Genomic DNA, 22404 nt, shown 5'->3' with positions numbered 1-22404 from the left:
CCTCTTCAGTGGTCTGGTTTCTGGAATCTTTTAGAATCTGTCAGAAGGTTTTCTGAAAAAGCGTTATTTGAGATTATTAAGAGACATTCTCTTATTTGTCTTGGTCTTCCCCATCAGATGCCTGTGAGCTCACACTGGACCTAAAAACAGCACACAGACTCCTCTCTCTAACATGATTAAAAAGGTGACGTGGGAGAAATGAACAGTCGTATCCTGATCACCCAGAGAGATTTGAGAAACAATCACAAGTGCCTCCTGAGCAATGGTTCTGACTGAGCAATGTTACTGGGAGGTTGAGTCATATTTATTTATTTAACCTTTCTTTAACGAGGCGAGTCAGTTAAGAACAAATTCTTATTTACAATGACGACTTACCAAATGGCCTCCTGCGGGGACAGTGGCTGGGATTTAAGAAAATGTGTGTGTATATATATATATATATATATATATATATATATATATATAGGACAAAACACACATCACGACAAGAGAGACAACACTACATAAAGAGAGACCTAAGACAACAACACAGCATGACAGCAACACATGACAACACAACATGGTAGCAACACAACATGGCAGCAGCACAACATGGTAGCAGCACAAAACATGATACAAGCATTATAGGAGTGGCATATGAAAGAATTGGCTGATGTCATAGTGTGCTGATGTCATAGTGCTAGGCCACAATGACATATCTTGGAGTCTGAGGTGTTATAATGACACATACACTGCCTGGCACAATGATAAGGGCACTTTCTTAAGTAACCCCTTCTCCAATAGAGTAAGAGTGTATCTGGACTGGCAAACCGGCATGCTGTCCTTCTATCCCATCTCCCAAGACACATTAACCCTCCCGCACTTATTTGAGACCACATTCACTGAGCTCTCGATCCAGGTTTTTATGTAGGGCCTTTCTCCTCAATGTCCCTGTGTCAGCTAGAATAGCTTCGTTTGGTTTGGTTTGGTTTATTCGGATCCCCATTAGCTTTTGACAAAGCAGTAGCTATTCTTCCTGGGACACAAATTTTAAATACAACGATATACAAACAATGCACCTGAGCAAAAAAGGGAGGTCCCACTCCTGTTCCTACGTGATATGATGGAACATGTTTCCCTGAAAATACAACACACAAATGAAATACAATTAAGTCATGTAATGTATTTGTCACACGCTTCGTAAACAACAGGTGTAGACTAACAGTGAAACATTTGAGGCTGCTGCGGGGAGGACGGCTCATAATAATGGCCGGAATGGAGTGATGTGTTTGATACCATTCCATTGACTCCATTCCAGCCATTATACTCCATTCCAGACATTACACTCCATTCCAGCCATTATACTCCATTCCAGACATTATTATGAGCTTCCACTGGTGTTGAGCCTTATTTGCATATATCCCTATGTCCCTTTCAAGTGAATTTTAGAGTTAACAGTATCACCCATGACTGTGTTTGCTAGTGACAGAGACATGGTTGTTGCATTCATTCATTTTCAGTTCTGTGGCCATCACCAAGTGAGACCCTAAGTGATGTTATCATTAAAATTAAATGATTGAAGACAACAAAATACACATTTCACAAGGCCTTATTTTGAGGGCCTAGTTTAATCCTAATAAAGTGGACTGAAACTCATGGTTTACAGGCCACATCAGGCCTGCAAGTCACATTATGCTGGCTTGCAAAGTATTGTGTCATTTCTGTTGGAATCCACCCAGAGTGGGGATAACAAACATTTGGAATTTTAATTCACCCGCAATCTGCATTCAGAAAGACTGCCAAGTTTAGAAAGACTAAAATATGAGACTACCCAAAGCAGGGGTATTTAACTCTTACCCCACGAGGTCCGGAGACTGCTGGTTTTCTGTTTTTCCTGATAAGTACAGTACTCGGGTTCCAGGTCTAAATAAGTCCCTGATTAGAAGGGAACAATGAAAAAATGCAGTGGAACTGGCTTCAAGATCCAGAGTTGAGTTTGAGGGACGTGAAGCATCTAAAATGAAACAACCATGTAAATAACGGGTAAAATAAGTCAAAATAATCGATTGGATTCGTTTAGAAAAATGTATGTTATTTATATTTGAGTAGCATAACATTAATTAATCGATCAATCAATGCAAAAACATAAAATAAAATGAAATCAACCTGTAATACAGCATGCTGGGAAATATGATAATGATGGCCATGGTTTTGGTTAAACTCTGCTTATAAATGCTGTGTTCTGGTGCTAGTCGGAACAGGAAACGCAGACATTTCCGACTTGCTAATTTGTTGTTTCCTCGGTCCGACTAGCACGTGAATGCGACATTACAACAATACTGGGGTTCTTTTATGCCACTGAATTTGAATGGAACTTTTTTTCTTCTACTAGTACTGACTTTGCCGATAGCTACGATATTGAGGAAAAATGTACTTCCTATGACTGAGATCTGTGGTTGTTCCACCTAGCTATCTGTCTGAAAACGTCAAATGTAAAACTCTTCACAGTGTTAATTTAACTCCTGAATCAACACTAGAAATGTAACATTGAAAAATCAACACTAGTTAAACACTGGCCAATTTGCTGTGTGCTATGAAAGGGATACATTTCAATAACCTTTCAGAATTCTAAAGAACCCTAGATGCCATGTCAAGAACTCCCCCATTTAACTCCGTTTTTTTTATCGGGCAACAGTTCTCCAAGGAACCTTAACATCTGAGGAAGAACCATTTAATAACGTTCATTTTCCCCCCCGTGTAGGTAGAATGTTTATTTGTCAGGTTGACACAACAATACTGTTTCTCAGTGAACTCTTTTGCACCGAGTGTCATTTTATGTGTGAGACATTTGATTCAGCTGTTTTTTTTAAAAACCGATTAGAGAACATTATGGCTTTTCAATCAATTGAGTCCTACCTACCTGTGCTCTGTACCAATCCTTCAGCCTAAGATGTTTTTCTTGCCATTGAATTGTATTTTTATTTATAAAAGTCAACATTGTAAATCAAATGCTTGACAAAGACACCCTCCCCAGGATTTCACATCCCTAGTCTGTCAGATGTATAATAGGTAGCAGAATTCTCCTTCTAAATAAAATAACCTTACCAAGAACGTAATAATTTAAAACATTGTAAATCATTTGTTTCTATGTACTTATGATAGCACTGTGAGTTCATTATCAGAAACACAAAATTGATTTCCAGTCAAGGTCATGTTCCGGCACACTCCAGACGGTAGATGGCAGTGACAAAGGCCTTTGTTTTAAAGAACCAAATCCTACTTCAAAGGAAAGGCGAAGCCCGCGTGCACGACAAAAACAACTACCGAGGGGGAAGGAAGTTGACAGTTGGTTAATATTTAGTGGTAAGTAACTTTAATTGAGCACCGCAACACTCATTTACCAATATTTATCGTCACTGCAGTGTGTTGGCTGTAATGTAAAGTTGACTAGCGAAGTGGGCTACGTTGTAACTATTTATTTGCACGCAAAAACATTTGGCATGCAGGCAAGGTTGTTACAGTGTGCACACTTTCTTGACAGGAATACACATGAACCATTCGTGACAGACCGGTTCCAAAGCTTGTTCCCAAAAGAAAAATATAGCTGACTAAACTCTGATGAACTCCAACGGAGTGGAGCAGAGACCTAAACCGTATTCCCATTACGGAAACCGTTTATGAACCAAACGGAACAAAACGAAGTTTATATTGGACAAATTATGTTAGGTCCCTCCCCGTTGCGTTCCGTTTGCTTCTGTTTAATAAACGTTTTTGCAACAATTGCCTCAGGGGTGTATTCATTGCGGAAAACGTTTAGCGTTTAAGAACCAAACAAGTAAACGGGGAAGGGAACTTCCTGAATTTGTCCAATATAAACTATTGTTTGGAGTAAACTGTTTGCAACATAATTTCATTTAATGATTACACCCCAGGTTTGTTGGAATTAATCATTACATTTTTTTAAAAGTATTGACCTTGGGTGAATCCATGTAGTTGGAGTTGAATTCCACAAAGCCTGGTCTTTGCTCCACTCCATTGGTGAAGTGGAGCTGGAACTGAGCATGGCCAATTTTGACTGGAGGTCGGACAGAAATTCTCAAAGGCTGAAGCATTGGTCTTCTTGCCTGCTCCAGTAGCGCTAACTCTCACGCATGGCCGCCCATCATTTATTTAAACAGGAAGTCACATTGAGATTAAAATCCCTTTTACAAGAGAGCCCTGTACACATAACAATAAAAACAGAATATTAAAACATACACATGTGTATAAAACAATACAATTCAGCACAATAAGACAATTAAAAATAAAATAAAAACATTTAATTAAAGCAATCACATTCAGCTACAAATAAGTCCTCAATCAATAATTTAAACTGCCTGAGTGACACCACCAAATCTAACTGCAGTGAACTCTGCAGATTGTTACACAAATCTGGGGCATAAAAACAAAATGCAGATTTTCCCAAATCTGTGGCGACTGAAGGGATCTCATTCCTGTGGAACAGGTTTGGTAACTTGTGATCTTAATGAATGATGTTCCATATGGAGGGAGTTTCTGTCAGATTGCGTTTGTATATAACTAAAAGAGAATGCAACTCTCTTCATACAGACCGAGGTCCATCCCATGCATTTGTGTGCTGCTATTGCTTTAGCTACTGGCATGGAATTTGCTAAATATTTTAATACCGAAACTGATATAACACACAGGTGCTATAAATCACTACGTGCACATGATAAATTGCACATGATAAATTGCACATGATAAAGAAAGGAATGAGGTGGGTAGCTAATAAGTTTGTAGTAAAGTATTTATTTAAAAAAGTTTAGTTAAACTTAAGTTTAGTTCGTTTTTGTTAGTGTACATACAACTAAATGTTTAAATACTGAGAGCTTTATGTCCATACATATTTTGTGTGTGTTTTTTTTTGCCTTTACCTCCCTTATCTCACCTCATTTGCTCACATCGTATATAGACTTATTTTTCTACTGTATTATTGACTGTATGTTTGTTTTACTCCATGTGTAACTCTGTGTTGTTGTATGTGTCGAGCTGCTTTGCTTTATCTTGGCCAGGTCGCAGTTGTAAATGAGAACTTGTTCTCAACTTGTCTACCTGGTTAAATAAAGGTGTTCTCAACTGGCCTACCTGGTTAAATAAAGGTGTTCTCAACTGGCCTACCTGGTTAAATAAAGGTGTTCTCAACTGGCCTACCTGGTTAAATAAAGGTGTTCTCAACTGGCCTACCTGGTTAAATAAAGGTGTTCTCAACTTGTCTACCTGGTTAAATAAAGGTGAAATAAAATGTAAAAAAAATACAAGCCTATTGTGTCACACTTGCAAATGCTTCAGTGTATTTTTTTGTTGGCTATAGCCTTGAAATAATGGAAGTAATATAGCCTAAATAATAGATTTGGTTCCTTCTTAGGTTTCCTGTCTGGCTCCTGACCTATTTAGTGTTAATATGAAGGTTTAATATGACATGTAGCCTATTTGAAATGATGAGCGCTTCTTACAGTCACCGGTTCATGTTTATTCAAATACTTTTTTTAAAATTCAAATCCATTTTGGTTTCAATACTTAACCAAATGGTAGTTCCAGGTAATCAGAAAATGAAAGAAGCGAATTTGGAGCGGCAGTTTTTTGTTGTTGAGATTTTTAGCAGAGCAGGTGGAAAGGATGTGGTGCACAGAAGCAGTGGGAAGGCACTCCTCCATGAGCTATGAGGGGGATTTCTGACCTCTCAACTCCACTCACATACTCTTGAGTGGAGTTCATCAGAAACTTCCTTCACAGTGGAGTTTAGTCAGCTACCTCTTAAGCTAAAGTGATGTTTGCTAATGTCAGTGGTGACGTTTTAAAAAAAAATAAAATATATATATATTTTTTTATACTTCTGTTTCATTGTTTGACAATTGCCTTGTTTTCCCCTTGTGTAATGTTGCTAGGTCACCCACTCTCAGGTTGGTTGTAAATACAGTAAGTATTTTGTTGTGCTTGCCTCGCTATACAGTAAGTATTTTGTTGTGCGTGCCTCGCTATACAGTAAGCATTTTGTTGTGCGTGCCTCGCTATACAGTAAGTATTTTGTTGTGCGTGCCTCGCTATACAGTAAGTATTTTGTTGTGCTTGCCTCGCTATACAGTAAGTATTTTGTTGTGCGTTCCTCGCTATACAGTAAGTATTTTGTTGTGCGTGCCTCGCTATACAGTAAGTATTTTGTTGTGCTTGCCTCGCTATACAGTAAGTATTTTGTTGTGCGTGCCTCGCTATACAGTAAGTATTTTGTTGTGCGTTCCTCGCTATACAGTAAGCATTTTGCCATGCGTTCCTCGCTGTACAGTAAGTATTTTGTTGTGCGTGCCTCGCTATACAGTAAGCATTTTGCCATGCGTTCCTCGCTGTACAGTAAGCATTTTGTCTTGCGTTCCTCGCTGTACAGTAAGCATTTTGTCATGCGTTCCTCGCTGTACAGTAAGCATTTTGTCATGCGTTCCTCGCTGTACAGTAAGCATTTTGTCTTGCGTTCCTCGCTGTACAGTAAGCATTTTGCCATGCGTTCCTCGCTGTACAGTAAGCATTTTGCCATGCGTTCCTCGCTGTACAGTAAGCATTTTGTCATGCGTTCCTCGCTGTACAGTAAGCATTTTGTCATGCGTTCCTCGCTGTACAGTAAGCATTTTGTCATGCGTTCCTCGCTGTACAGTAAGCATTTTGTTTTGTCTGTGCTGTAGATGGCATCTGGGTCAAGGAGTGTTGGGGTATGGAGACTAGAGGGCTTAAGCTATTTCTGTGATGTGTGGCCGGCGGTGTGGAATGAGGTATTGCCATTCCTCGTCTGTACGTTCAGTACACTCCAGACTATTGAACATAATGATTAACAGATTTGTTAAAGATTTAAGCATTGGAGGCTACTCCGATTTTTAAAAATAAATAATAATAATCACCTGTGCACAGTCTCGGTTCTGTCTCAGTGTTTCTGATAATACCTGTTAGGCTGTATGAAGTCTCAGTGTTTCTGATAATACCTGTTAGGCTGTATGAAGTCTCAGTGTTCTGATAATACCTGTTAGGCTGTATGAAGTCTCAGTGTTCTGATAATACCTGTTAGGCTGTATGAAGTCTCAGTGTTCTGATAATACCTGTTAGGCTGTATGAAGTCTCAGTGTTCTGATAATACCTGTTAGGCTGTATGAAGTCTCAGTGTTCTGATAATACCTGTTAGGCTGTATGAAGTCTCAGTGTTCTGATAATACCTGTTAGGCTGTATGAAGTCTCAGTGTTTCTGATAATACCTGTTAGGCTGTATGAAGTCTCAGTGTTCTGATAATACCTGTTAGGCTGTATGAAGTCTCAGTGTTTCTGATAATACCTGTTAGGCTGTATGAAGTCTCAGTGTTTCTGATAATACCTGTTAGGCTGTATGAAGTCTCAGTGTTCTGATAATACCTGTTAGGCTGTATGAAGTCTCAGTGTTTCTGATAATACCTGTTAGGCTGTATGAAGTCTCAGTGTTTCTGATAATACCTGTTAGGCTGTATGAAGTCTCAGTGTTTCTGATAATACCTGTTAGGCTGTATGAAGTCTCAGTGTTTCTGATAATACCTGTTAGGCTGTATGAAGTCTCAGTGTTCTGATAATACCTGTTAGGCTGTATGAAGTCTCAGTGTTCTGATAATACCTGTTAGGCTGTATGAAGTCTCAGTGTTCTGATAATACCTGTTAGGCTGTATGAAGTCTCAGTGTTCTGATAATACCTGTTAGGCTGTATGAAGTCTCAGTGTTCTGATAATACCTGTTAGGCTGTATGAAGTCTCAGTGTTCTGATAATACCTGTTAGGCTGTATGAAGTCTCAGTGTTCTGATAATACCTGTTAGGCTGTATGAAGTCTCAGTGTTCTGATAATACCTGTTAGGCTGTATGAAGTCTCAGTGTTCTGGTAATACCTGTTAGGCTGTATGAAGTCTCAGTGTTCTGATAATACCTGTTAGGCTGTATGAAGTCTCAGTGTTCTGATAATACCTGTTAGGCTGTATGAAGTCTCAGTGTTCTGATAATACCTGTTAGGCTGTATGAAGTCTCAGTGTTCTGATAATACCTGTTAGGCTGTATGAAGTCTCAGTGTTCTGATAATACCTGTTAGGCTGTATGAAGTCTCAGTGTTCTGATAATACCTGTTAGGCTGTATGAAGTCTCAGTGTTCTGATAATACCTGTTAGGCTGTATGAAGTCTCAGTGTTCTGATAATACCTGTTAGGCTGTATGAAGTCTCAGTGTTCTGGTAATACCTGTTAGGCTGTATGAAGTCTCAGTGTTCTGATAATACCTGTTAGGCTGTATGAAGTCTCAGTGTTCTGATAATACCTGTTAGGCTGTATGAAGTCTCAGTGTTCTGATAATACCTGTTAGGCTGTATGAAGTCTCAGTGTTCTGATAATACCTGTTAGGCTGTATGAAGTCTGTGTTCTGATAATACCTGTTATGCTGTATGAAGTCTGTGTTCTGATAATACCTGTTAGGCTGTATGAAGTCTCAGTGTTCTGATAATACCTGTTAGGCTGTATGAAGTCTCAGTGTTCTGATAATACCTGTTAGGCTGTATGAAGTCTCAGTGTTCTGATAATACCTGTTAGGCTGTATGAAGTCTCAGTGTTTCTGATAATACCTGTTAGGCTGTATGAAGTCTCAGTGTTCTGATAATACCTGTTAGGCTGTATGAAGTCTCAGTGTTCTGATAATACCTGTTAGGCTGTATGAAGTCTCAGTGTTCTGATAATACCTGTTAGGCTGTATGAAGTCTCAGTGTTCTGATAATACCTGTTAGGCTGTATGAAGTCTCAGTGTTCTGATAATACCTGTTAGGCTGTATGAAGTCTCAGTGTTCTGATTACCTGTTAGGCTGTATGAAGTCTCAGTGTTCTGATAATACCTGTTAGGCTGTATGAAGTCTCAGTGTTCTGATAATACCTGTTAGGCTGTATGAAGTCTCAGTGTTCTGGTAATACCTGTTAGGCTGTATGAAGTCTCAGTGTTCTGATAATACCTGTTAGTCTAGATGACTAACTAGTCATGATGGCCTACTTTGTTTTCATAGTGAACGCTTGTATGCTGCTGTCAATCAGCACAAGTAAATGGCTAGTGGAAGACAACAATACTCTGACTGTGCCGGTCTTTGCAGTCTCCTTCAATCCCTTTGAAATGAAACACTCTTTAATGGACAGCATATGGCTCCTGTATTTGCACAGACAGTTCTGTGTCATTGGCAGTGGCAACCCGCCCCTAAAAAAATGGTTGGATTATGGATTGTTTTAAATGCTCATAAAAGTGAGGTAAATGTGTACATATGTACGTGAACCCTTTGGAAATACCTGGATTTCTGCATATATTGGTCATCAAATTTGATCTGATCTTCATCTAGGTCACAACAATAGACAACCAGTCTGCTTAAACTAATAACACACAAACAATTATACTTTTTCATGTCTTTATTGAACTGGTTGACCCTCCTCTGGCAGCAATAACCTCAACCAAACATTTTCTGTAGTTGCGGATCAGACCTGCACAACGGACAGGAGGAATTTTGGACCATTCCTCTTTACAAAACTGTTTCAGTTCAGCAATATTCTTGGGTTGTCTGGTGTGAACTGCTCTCTTGAGGTCATGCCACAGCATCTCAATCAGGTTGAGGTCGGGACTCTGACTGGGCCACTTCAGAAGGTGTACTTTCGTCTGTTGAAGCCATTCTGTTGTTGATTTACTTCTGTGTTTTGGGTCGTTGTCCTGTTGCATCACCCAACTTCTGTTGAGCTTCAATTGGCGGACAGATAGCCTTACATTCTCCTGCAAAATGTCTTGCTAACCTGGGAATTAATTTTTCCGTTGATGATAGCAAGCTGTCCAGGCCCTGAGGCAGCAAAGCAGCCCCAAACCATGATGCTCCCTCCACTATACTTTACAGTTGGGATGAGGTTTTGATGTTGGTGTGCTGTGCCTTTTTTTCTCCACACATAGTGCTGTGTGTTCCTTCCAAACAACTCAACTGTAGTTTCATTTGTTCACAGAATATTTTGCCAGTAGTGCTGTTGGACATCCAGGTGCACTTTTACAAACAGTCATGAAGCAATGTTTTTTTGGGGCAGCAGTGGCTTCTTCCGTGGTTTCCTCCCATGAACACCCTTCTTGTTTAGTGTGTTACGTATCTTAGACTCAACACATGTTAGCATTAGAGGTCGACCGTTTAATCGGAATGGCCAATTTAATTCGAGCCGATTTTCAAGTTTTCATAACAATCTGAAATCGGTATTGTTGGACGCTGATTTAAAAAAACATTTTTTAAATGTATTTTTATGATTTTTTAATATATTTTTTTACCTTAATTTAACTAGGCAAGTCAGTTAAGAACACATTCTTATTTTCAATGATGGCCTAGGAACTGCCTTGTTCAGGGGCAGAACGACAGATTTTTACCTTGTCAGCTCAGGGATTCAATCTTGCAACCTTACAGTTAACTAGTCCAACGCTCTAACCTCCTGCCTCACGAGGAGCCTGCCTGTTGCGCGAATGCAGTAAGAAGCCAAGGTAAGTTGCTAGCTAGCATTAAGCTTTTCTTATAAAAAACAATCAATCAATCATAATCACTAGTTATAACTACACATGGTTGATGATATTACTAGATTATCTAGCGTGTTGCATATAATCGATGCGGTGTGCATTCGTGAAAAAGACTGTCGTTGCTCCAACGTGTACCTAACCATAAACATCAATGCCTTTCTTAAAATCAATGCATAGAAGTATATATTATTAAAACTGCATATTTATCTAAAAGAAATCCAGGATAGCAGGCAATATTAACCAGGTGAAATCGTGTCACTTCTCTTGCGTTCATTGCACGCAGAGTCAGGGTATATGCAACAGTTTGGGCCGCCTGGCTCATTGCGAACTAATTTGACAGAATTTTACATAATTATGACATACATTGAAAGTTGTGCAATGTAACAGCAATATTTAGACTCATGGATGCCACCCGTTAGATAAAATACAGAACGGTTCCGTATTTCACTGAAAGAATAAATGTTTTGTCTACGAGATGATAGTTTCCGAATTCAACCATATTAATGACCTAAGGCTCGTATTTCTGTGTGTTATTATGTTATAATTAAGTCTATGATTTGATAGAGCAGTCTGACTGAGCGATGGTAGACAGCAGCAGGCTCGTAAGCATTCATTCAAACAGTACTTTTGTGCATTTTGCCAGCAGCTCTTCGCAATGCTTCAAGCATTGCGCTGTTTATGACTTCAAGCCTATCAACTCCCGAGATTAGGCTTGTGTAACCGATGTGAAATGGCTAGCTAGTTAGCGGGGTGTGCGCTAATAGAGTTTCAAACGTCACTCGCTCTGAGACTTGGAGTAGTTGTTCCCCTTGCTCTGCATGGGTAACGCTGCTTCGAGGGTGGCTGTTGTCATTGTGTTCCTGGTTCGAGTCCAGGTAGTGGCGAGGAGAGGGATGGAAGCTATACTGTTACACTGGCAATACTAAAGTGCCTATAAGAACATCTAATAGTCAAAGGTGAATGAAATACAAATCGTATAGAGAGAAATGGTCCTATAATTCCTATAATAACTACAACCTAAAACTTCTTACCTGGGAATAAACTTCTTACCTGGGAATATTGAAGACTCGTGTTAAAAGGAACCACCAGCTTTCATATGTTCTCATGTTCTGAGCAAGGAACTGAAACGTTAGCTTTTTTACATGGCACATATTGCACTTTTACTTTCTTCTCTAACACTTTGTTTTTGCATTATTTAAACCAAATTGAACAGGTTTCATTATTTGAGGCTAAATTGATTTTATTAATGTATTAAATTAAGTTAAAATAAGTGTTCATTCAGTATTGTTGTAATTGTCATTATTACAAATAAAAAAATGGTCCGATTTAATCGGTATCAGCTTTTTTTGGTTCTCCAATAATCGTTATCGGTATCGGCGTTGAAAAATCATCATCGGTCGACCTCTACCATGTTCCAGGGATTTCACTAAGTCTTTAGCTGACACTCTAGGATTCTTCTTAACCTCAATGAGCATTCTGCACTGTGCTCTTGCAGTCATCTTTGCAGGATGGCCACTCCTAGGGAGAGTAGCAACAGTGCTAAACCTTTTGTCAATTTGTCTTACTGTGGACTGAAGAACATCGAGGCTTTTAGAGATACTTTTGTAATTGTTTCCAGCTTTATGCAAGTCAACAATTCTTAATCTTAGGTCTTCTGAGATCTCTTTTGTTCGAGGCATGGCTCACATCAGGCAATGCTTCTTGTGAATAGCCAACTCACATTTTGTGAGTTTTTTTTATAGGGCAAGGCAGCTCTAACAAACATCTCCAATCTCGTCTCATTGATTGGACTCCAGATTAGCGGACTCCAATTAGCTTTTGGAGAAGTCATTAGCCTAGGGGTTCACATACTTTTCCCAACCTACACTGTAACTGTTTAAATGATATAGACAAGAAAAATACAATAATTTGTGTGTTATTAGTTTCAGCACACTGTCTATTGTTGTGAGTTAGATGAAGATCAGATCAAATTTTATGACCAATTTATGCAGAAATCCAGGTAATTCCAAAGGGTTCACATACTTTTTCTTGCCACTGTATGAAGTTATCTCAGATTGCAAGTTAACTGGCTAGTTGTGACACGTTAGCTAGCTATCCCCAGTCAGATTGCATCTGCATGCTTGTTGCGTTCTCCCTGGTGCGTGCGTTCGTTCGTGAGCTGACTGCTCATTCTAAATAGTATAATCTAATCCGTGTCGGCGTGAAGCTGCGTTCATTCTAAATAGTATAATCTAATCCGTGTCGGCGTGAAGCTGCGCTCATTCTAAATAGTATAATCTAATCCGTGTCGGCGTGAAGCTGCGTTCATTCTAAATAGTATAATCTAATCCGTGTCGGCGTGAAGCTGCGTTCATTCTAAATAGTATAATCTAATCCGTGCCGGCGTGAAGCTGCGTTCATTCTAAATACTATAATCTAATCCGTGTCGGCGTGAAGCTGCGTTCATTCTAAATACTATAATCTAATCCGTGTCGGCGTGAAGCTGCGTTCATTCTAAATAGTATAATCTAATCCGTGCCGGCGTGAAGCTGCGTTCATTCTAAATACTATAATCTAATCCGTGCCGGCGTGAAGCTGCGTTCATTCTAAATACTATAATCTAATCCGTGTCGGCGTGAAGCTGCGTTCATTCTAAATAGTATAATCTAATCCGTGTCGGCGTGAAGCTGCGTTCATTCTAAATACTATAATCTAATCCGTGTCAGCGTGAAGCTGCGTTCATTCTAAATACTATAATCTAATCCGTGTCAGCGTGAAGCTGCGTTCATTCTAAATAGTATAATCTAATCCGTGTCAGCGTGAAGCTGCGTTCATTCTAAATAGTATAATCTAATCCGTGTCGGCGTGAAGCTGCGTTCATTCTAAATACTATAATCTAATCCGTGTCAGCGTGAAGCTGCGTTCATTCTAAATACTATAATCTAATCCGTGTCGGCGTGAAGCTGCTTTCATTCTAAATAGTATAATCTAATCCGTGTCGGCGTGAAGCTGCGTTCATTCTAAATACTATAATCTAATCCGTGTCAGCGTGAAGCTGCGTTCATTCTAAATAGTATAATCTAATCCGTGTCAGCGTGAAGCTGCGTTCATTCTAAATAGTATAATCTAATCCGTGTCAGCGTGAAGCTGCGTTCATTCTAAATAGTATAATCTAATCCGTGTCGGCGTGAAGCTGCGTTCATTCTAAATAGTATAATCTAATCCGTGTCGGCGTGAAGCTGCGTTCATTCGGTTTTTGACACGCAGAAGTAAAATGGGTGTGTTTATGCTGCTGTTCAAATGCACAGATCACTTTATATGTCTTCACAAAAAAAACTCCCGGTAGTTTGAAAGCTTGGCATCATATTTTATTCATGCTGCTTTGTTGATGACTCCAACCACCTCACTCCCCTAGTATTCAACCAATCAGTGGCTGTCATTGGGCCTGTTATCAGTGAGTCGGATAGTGCGTGCCTTTTCTGAGAGCTCCGTTGATGATCCCACCCTAATCATAAACATTGGTGGAAGCAAGGACTTTCTACAGGACACTGTCACAAAGGTTACTGTCTCAAAGGTTAAAAGCCTTTATTGGGTTCGTCACACTTTGGGTGGTGGAGGTGACCCACTGCCAGACAGACAGTGGGTCGGTCGATGCCATCTTGGATTTAATTAATCATAGGTGTCGGAGGAGGACATCGTAGGCATCGGCAGAAGTAGTGCCTTTTTAATAAAGGCTGAATCTTACAAAAATTGATATGGTGAGGTAAAGGGATGAATGAAGCACAGCAAGGATTGGAAGATTGGAGACTAGAAACAAAGATGGAGCATTGTGCGCGCAGGCATTAGGACAGACGCGCAGGCATTAGGGCAGGCAGGCAAACACGCAGGCATTAGGGCAGGCACACAGGCATTAGGACAGACAGGCACACAGGCATTAGGACAGACAGGCACACAGGCATTAGGACGGACAGGCACACAGGCATTAGGACAGGCACACAGGCATTAGGACAGGCACACAGGCATTAGGACAGGCGCACAGGCATTAGGACAGGCAGGCAGGTAAACAAGCAGACTTTGGAACAGGCTGACACGCAGGCTTTAGGACAGGCTGACACGCAGGCTATAGGACAGGCTGACACGCAGGCTATAGGACAGGCTGACGGGCAGGCTATAGGACAGGCTGACGGGCAGGCTATAGGACAGGCTGACGGGCAGGCTATAGGACAGGCTATAGGGCAGGCTATAGGGCAGGCTTTAGGACAGGCTGACGGGCAGGCTTTAGGACAGGCTGACGGGCAGATTATAGGACAGATTATAGGACAGGCTGACGGTCGAACTATAGGACAGGCTGACGGGTGGAACTAATACTTTAAAGGGGCAATCTGCAGTTGCGACATATTTTATATTTATTTTTTAAACTTTTTAAATGAATGATTGAAGGGTATTGGGGCGGCAGGGTAGCCTAGTGGTTGGACTAGTATCCGGAAGGTTGCAAGTTCAAATCCCCGAGCTGACAAGGTAGGAGGACAGGCTGTTCTGCCCCTGAACAGGCAGTTAACCCACTGTTCCTAGGCCGTCATTGAAAATAAGAATTTGTTCTTAACTGACTTGCCTGGTTAAATAAAGGTTCAAATAAAAATAGAATATAACAGTAATATCTACCAGATTTGAAAGTCAACCATCATCACTAGTTGTTCAACCATCATCACTAGTTGTTCAACCATCAACACTAGGTGTTAAACCATCAACACTAGGTGTTAAACCATCAACACTAGGTGTTAAACCATCAACACTAGGTGTTAAACCATCAACACTAGGTGTTAAACCATCAACACTAGGTGTTCAACCATCATCACTAGGTGTTCAACCATCAACACTAGGTGTTCAACCATCAACACTAGGTGTTAAACCATCATACATTAGCCATCAATTAAGGAAGGAAACTGAAGAGGCCGGCCTTCCAGTACCACTATTCTCCTCAACCCACCAGTTCTATCTCCCCCAGTCACTCTAGGCCTGATAGCCTTACTGCTGTGTTTCTTTTGAGCGCGGTGGTGTTGAGTGTCTTCACACTGTCGTTGTAGCTATGTATTTATGAGTTTATCTCCCGTCCTCGGCTGTCCGAGATGAGCTTCCACTTGGTTTAGTGCGGCCTGTCCGTGTCAACGCCGTAGAGGAGAGTGATGAGTTATGTTTGGGTAGCGGTACTAGTGTAGGCCTCTGCACCCAATACTTTTCTCTACCCTGTCCACCCCTGGCCCTCTTTCAACCTCCCTGAAAGGAGGGCAGGCTATTCTGGGGACCGGGGTTACCCATGGTCACATGTTATGTGTGACAAAGTTGAGATATGTGTGGGCAGGATCTGTCTAAAAGTAGCATGTGGTTTTAGCTAGCGTGCTAGCATTCTATAGCATATCATGAAAGGAGTTGCTTTTGTTTCAAATCAGATCAAATTTTCATTTGTCACATGCTTAGTAACAAAAGGTGTAGACTAACAGAGAAATGCTTACTTACTGGGCCCTTCCCAACAATACAGAGAGGATGGGGGGAAAAAGAAAAGTAATATAAAGTAGCACAAGGAATAAATACACAAATGTTTTGTATACAGAGTGTATTTAGCAGACTTATGGCTTGGGGGTAGAAGCTGTTTAGGATCCTGTTGGTATCACTTATGAGATGAAGGTCAGGAGGTCAGAGACCTGGCAGTGTTGTGCCAGGACAACAACCTCTCCCTCAATGTCAGCAACACAAAAGGAGCTGATCGTGGAAACGGAGGGCCGAACACACCCTCATCCACGTTGACAGAACAGTCTATGACTTGGGCGGCTGGAGTCTTTGACCGTTTTAGGGCCTTGGAGGTTGCGAGATAAATATGCCAATGAGCAGAAACGAAAATAAACTAATTGTAAAAAAACAGGCAATCCAGCGCATACATGTATGCATGTTTAAGTAGAAGCTACTGAATGTCATTTTTGGTAAGTTTGGATATTTTACAAGCGAATCTGAACGAGAGACATTGTGCAAATGAACAAAGTTTTGACGCATGCTTGTCTGCTCTGAAGCAGCATATGCACACTGCGTCTGTCTGGAGGGAGAAGGGGCGGGAGGAGATGACTGGGAAGAGCAGACTGGCCGAGAATGGAGAGGAGAAAAAAGGCATGAAAATCAAGATGGTGGCAGCTGTACATAACTCCTCCAAAGGGCTTTGACTTCTTAAACATGGCAGAAAGCTCGCACAATGTGACTCGTTTCATGAAACTATGTGTATGTCGCATGGCACTACTTCACAGGAGAGCCATTTGAATAAAAAATTTTTTAAATACAAATATTTTTGGCAGAAATGTGTTCTGGAACATGTGAACTTTCATGTGCCTTTAATAACAAACGTGTATGCCATCTGAAAATGCAAATACAATTGTTAAATTAGGAGCCTAGTTGGTTTAGCCACAGAAAAAGTCAGCAACCTTCCCACTAGCCATGATTGGCTGAGATAATGAGTGGGCTGGACATGCCAAGAGATGAGTTTGCATTGGTCTGCCATGTAGCACGCTCCTGTCTATATCAGGAGCTGGTCAGTATGTGTAGATAATCCTTTCTAACAGGGTTTTTTTTGTAAGATACCATGTTGTAGAACTGCATAAGTGTTGCTCTCCACTTTCTGGAGGACCGAGTTTTGAAATCAGTGGAATTAAGAGTATGATAGCTAAGGAGATGGAGAACATTCTGGTGTTTCATTGCAAATATGCAGACTGAGTCGAAAAGAGAACACACTGTTGTATAACCTGTCTCCGAGAGAAACACTGAATTTATGAACAGACAATCTGACAACGCTCTGAGTTTACAAATGCCCTGAGCACACTCTGGCACTCCAGATTAAATTGACCAACACACCCGTAGTATATAACAGCCTTTAGTCTTGAAATTGTTTAGTACATGGCCTCATGTGTGAATCCTTAAATGGGTGGGTGTGGCTCAGCTTAAGAGGTTGTGAACAATGCTGTATGGGTGTAGACAATGAGCTCTCCAGTAGGTACCAAAACATTCCAGGGCTATTTTCTCAAAAGTGAGATTACAAGTTTATCAACATTCAAAGTAGAATTACTTTCCTATTGTTCCTCAACTCTAGTGTATGATATACCATTTTACCAGTCTCTACTTTTATCCGATGTAAAAAAAAAAACTTAAAAAAAACAACACAATTTCAAATTTTGCTACATAAGACCGACTCGTGCCTGTCGGTCCCATATGATGGCCCGTCAATTTATTAATTCAGTAAATTACTTCGATAACCAGCAAGTTAAACTTAGGGGTCGCGTTAACAGAGATTTCTTTATTTTTCACGCAGGAAAAAACAAAGCGCTTAAGAAATCTCTTGCTGTGTTTTGTAAGCGGAGAGCTACAATGCTTATTGTAATTTCTGTTCACCATCAGTGATTCGGATAATGACTGTAACTCCTTATTTAGAATTTCAGTGAGCTCACTGGCTTTGGGTGCTGACATATAGAGTGTACATAATCATTCTAGCTTTGTGTAAGACCAGTGGCAAATCATTTGTAAAATAGAGAAGAGTAATGGCCCAAGGGAACTGCCCTGAGGGACACCGCACTGTGCATATGTGACATGTTCAATCATAATCAGTCGGAAGTTGCGATGGCTAATTTGCATATCAATTATGTGTTTGTCCATTGAGATACTATGTGATTTCGGCTAGAAAATAAAGATGGACTAACTTTAACAAACGACTGTATATCACAGGACAAAAAAGAAGGACCGTTTTAGTTATGCTCTTCACGGCATGTGGCCATAGCAACTCCAAACAGTGGTACGACGCCCAGTAGATGAGTAGAGCTGAGTTAGAGAGATGAGGCAGCATTATTAGACAGCATGCGGACTTCTTCACAGGCGCTGAACTCAGTCTCTCAGGGTTGGTCTGTTTCTCAGTTTTTCTTTCTGTGTTGTCCTCTGTAGGTGTTGCCTGGTGGTGAGACTGGAGGGACCTTTGTGAACCAGTCATCTCATTGTCCTCAGCTTAGAGCGATGCCACTTTGCAGAATGAGACTCTTCTCCTGACACAGGGACTGTACTCCTCCCCCCAACCTTAGCAACCCGGACTCTCTACCTACCTACCTCACCCCTGACCCCCATTACCTCACCCCTGACTAACCCATAAACCCTCCCCTCTAATTACTACCTCAACACTCTCCTCTATGTAAACCTGCTGCTCTTAAACCGCTCTGTCCCCACCCTCCGGAGTATTACATTACATTCATCAACAGGGGGAATTTAAAAAGCATTGTCAGTGCCTACTCCCTGGTGTCCATTTTGTGCCCAGAGTGTATCCTCAGTAGGGTGCTCTAAGCCTGTGTACTGGCACGTGACGATGCTGCTGAACTTCGAGTGACGTCCCCACTCTGTGATGTCAGAGGCTAGAGGAGAGGGGCGGGACCAGAGTGGGAATCTCTCGTTTGTGGTTGGCTGTGTCGATGAAGACCACCGAGGCTCAGAAGAAGGAGGAAGAATAAAGAACGAGGGAGAGATGCGAAAAGGAGAGGAGGAGGACGATGACAAGGATGATGACTCGGTGTGTACGTGGAAGCAGAAAAAAAAGACTAGTCTTTACTTGCTTCCTTGCTTCCTCACCTCCTTCTCGCATTTGAGGGGAAGAATCCAAGATCCCGTTCCTTGGACCTTCTCCTCCAAATGCATTTTGAAAAGGAGGAGAGATGACAGAACAGGAAAAAAAAATTGCCTTTGCAAGTAATCTTATAACACATCATGTACATTAAATGACAAACAGTGATCTTTACCTTTACACCCTCCCCCTGGTTCCCCCAGCCTCCAGAGAGGCAGATCGTGGTAGGCATCTGCTCCATGATGAAGAAGTCCAAGTCCAAGCCCATGACCCAGATCATGGAAAGGCTGTGTAAGTTTGAGTACATCACGGTGGTCATCTTCCCCGAGGAGGTCATCCTCAGCCAGCCCGTGGACAAATGGCCCCTGTGTGACTGCCTCGTCTCCTTCCACTCCAAAGGTACAAACCAGCGTACGTACGTGCACCCACCGTACACTATTAAGTGCATCAGGTACTGGTTTTCTCGCATGCACATTGCGCAGCTACAGATGAATACTGAATATGCATGCCTGTAGTATACATGCGTACACAATCTCTACATTAAGCATGCACAAAGGAAGGAAATACCGAATGTGCACACACACACACACACACACACACACACACACACACATTCCCGTCTTGCCAGTGTGTAGCCGTAGTATACGTCTGGCCTGGTCTTAGAACAGAGTTCAGAAAAATTAAATCTACATGGAAATGTATTTAGCCTGTATACAGACCCATGGAACAATAATGTCATGTATTTAGCCTGTATACAGACCCATGGAACAATAATGTCATGTATTTAGCTTGTATACAGACCCATGGAACAATAATGTCATGTATTTAGCCTGTATACAGACCCATGGAACAATAATGTCATGTATTTAGCCTGTATACAGACCCATGGAACAATAATGTCATGTATTTAGCTTGTATACAGACCCATGGAACAATAATGTCATGTATTTAGCCTGTATACAGACCCATGGAACAATAATGTAATGTATTTAGCCTGTATACAGACCCATGGAACAATAATGTCATGTATTTAGCCTGTATACAGACCCATGGAACAATAATGTCATGTATTTAGCCTGTATACAGACCCATGGAACAATAATGTCATGTATTTAGCCTGTATACAGACCCATGGATCAATAATGTCATGTATTTAGCCTGTATACAGACCCATGGAACAATAATGTCATGTATTTAGCCTGTATACAGACCCATGGAACAATAATGTCATGTATTTAGCCTGTATACAGACCCATGGAACAATAATGTCATGTATTTAGCTTGTATACAGACCCATGGAACAATAATGTCATGTATTTAGCCTGTATACAGACCCATGGAACAATAATGTCATGTATTTAGCCTGTATACAGACCCATGGAACAATAATGTAATGTATTTAGCCTGTATACAGACCCATGGAACAATAATGTCATGGTTAAGACATGTGTTTCCTGTATTTATTTACATGGTTGTGTTTATGTATGTGTTGGGGTGGGTGTGTAGGTTTCCCATTGGACAAAGCGGTAGAGTACGCCAAACTCAGAAACCCGCTTCTCATCAATGACCTGAACATGCAGTACTACATACAAGACAGGTATGATGGGAAACACTCAGTCATTCCTAGCCTGTTCATACTTTTTGTAAAAGTCTACTGACTCGTTCCATTATATAAACGTTGTATTCTGTCCCCTCAGGAGGGAGGTGTATCGTATCTTGCAGGAGGAGGGCGTTGATCTTCCTCGTTACGCTGTGTTAACCCGAGACCCAGACAGACCTGAAGGTAAGTGTTAAAATGCATCTTGTTTCTTGTGACAGACTGGTACTATTAAATCAATTAGCTAGTTAGCTAGCATGCACCCAATATTTGGTTCTGGGTGCCAAGATTACAAGTGTAGCCACTTGCACTGCTGAATGTGGCCTTTTTCCAGAGCGTGATTGGTTAGAATGCTTCAGGAGGGTGGTTCAATGTGCTCGAGTCTCAGTATGAGCTAGATCAGGAGGAAGTGCTGCAGCTAAGGAAGCACAGCCACTTCCTTTTACATATGCATTTTCTGTAGACCTCAAGTTCCGCCTAGCCTAATGGAGATGAAGGCTGTTACCGTATGGCCAACCCCTACCCAGTCGGGCATAATTCAAGTGTGCTTCGAGGCCCTGTCTCTGATTGGCTGGGTGGGCTTTTCATTCTAGAGTGTAACCTGGTGGAGGGGGAGGATCATGTGGAGGTGAACGGGGAGGTGTTCCCCAAGCCCTTTGTGGAGAAGCCTGTGAGTGCTGAGGACCATAACGTTTATGTCTACTACCCCACCTCAGCTGGAGGAGGCAGCCAGAGACTCTTCCGCAAGGTACTGGGGGACGGTCGGACGCTGTATTGTATAGGAACTGCTGTTGGAATTATAGTGGATGGGTGGAGTTTTTTTGGAGCCATGCTGTACAGAATGGGGGTTGAAACTCAACTGTACACACTTAGTACTCAAACCAAACTTTCAACCACTTATTTAGATATTTTAGTTGCACTTTATTAGATTTTGTTTTCTTCTTGAAAGAATCAAACAAATGGAATAGTCCCAAAAGTGCAACCCCGTCCCATCTTGCTGGCTCAACCAAGCGCTCTGTTGATACAATTTTAACTCAGGTCTGATTGTCTCCTCTCTCCTGTAGATAGGGAGCCGCAGCAGTGTGTACTCCCCAGAGAGCTGTGTGAGGAAGACTGGCTCCTACATATACGAGGAGTTCATGCCAACGGACGGCACTGATGTCAAGGTATCATCTTAAGTGTGTGTTGGTGTGTGAGCCTGGTTGCAGTCAGTAATTTGTTTGATCGGCTGTATGGGGTGTGTGTCTTGTTGATGTTTAGGTTAATCGATTGGTGTACTATATACAGTGACCTTTGAATTGTTCCCACATTTTGTTGCGTTACGTCCTTATTCTAAATTTGATTAAATCGTTTTTTCCTCATCAATCTACTCACAATACCCCATAATGACAAAGCAAAAATTTGTTTTTAGTTTTTTTTTGTGCTAATTTATTAAAAAAAAAATAAGAGGATATATTTGCATAAGTATTCAGACCCTTTAATCAGTACTTTGTTGAAGCATCTTTGGCAGTGATTACAGCCTCAAGTCTTCTTGGGTATGACGCTATAAGCTTGGCACACCTGTATTTGGAGTTTCTCCGTACATTTTTTTTAATACTGCATCAGGTG

At 41.1% G+C, this 22404-nt stretch overlaps 1 protein-coding gene across 5 annotated transcripts in view; it reads left to right on the top strand.

Annotated features, from left to right (window-relative positions):
* Nucleotides 1-3270: 3270 nt before the first annotated feature.
* Nucleotides 3271-22404, top strand: part of LOC110522722 (inositol hexakisphosphate and diphosphoinositol-pentakisphosphate kinase 2) — a 90832-nt gene continuing 71698 nt past the window's right edge. For 3 of the 5 annotated variants that reach the window (XM_036968760.1, XM_036968764.1, XM_036968762.1), the window contains exons 1-7: nt 3271-3342; nt 18536-19148; nt 19403-19598; nt 20706-20796; nt 20897-20982; nt 21390-21544; nt 21861-21962. In XM_036968760.1, the coding sequence (XP_036824655.1) occupies nt 18984-19148; nt 19403-19598; nt 20706-20796; nt 20897-20982; nt 21390-21544; nt 21861-21962 (795 nt within the window). In that variant the 5' untranslated portion in view covers nt 3271-3342; nt 18536-18983. Of the gene's footprint in view, nt 3343-18535; nt 19149-19402; nt 19611-20705; nt 20797-20896; nt 20983-21389; nt 21545-21860; nt 21963-22404 lie in introns of all 5 variants that reach the window. The other 2 variants (XM_036968761.1, XM_036968763.1) reach the window with 1 other exon arrangement.

This window comes from Oncorhynchus mykiss, chromosome 30 (assembly GCF_013265735.2).
Source record: "Oncorhynchus mykiss isolate Arlee chromosome 30, USDA_OmykA_1.1, whole genome shotgun sequence".
Lineage (NCBI taxonomy): Eukaryota > Metazoa > Chordata > Actinopteri > Salmoniformes > Salmonidae > Oncorhynchus > Oncorhynchus mykiss.
The sequence above is the reverse complement of the archived record's forward strand: the minus strand, read 5'-3'. Positions and strand labels throughout refer to the sequence as shown.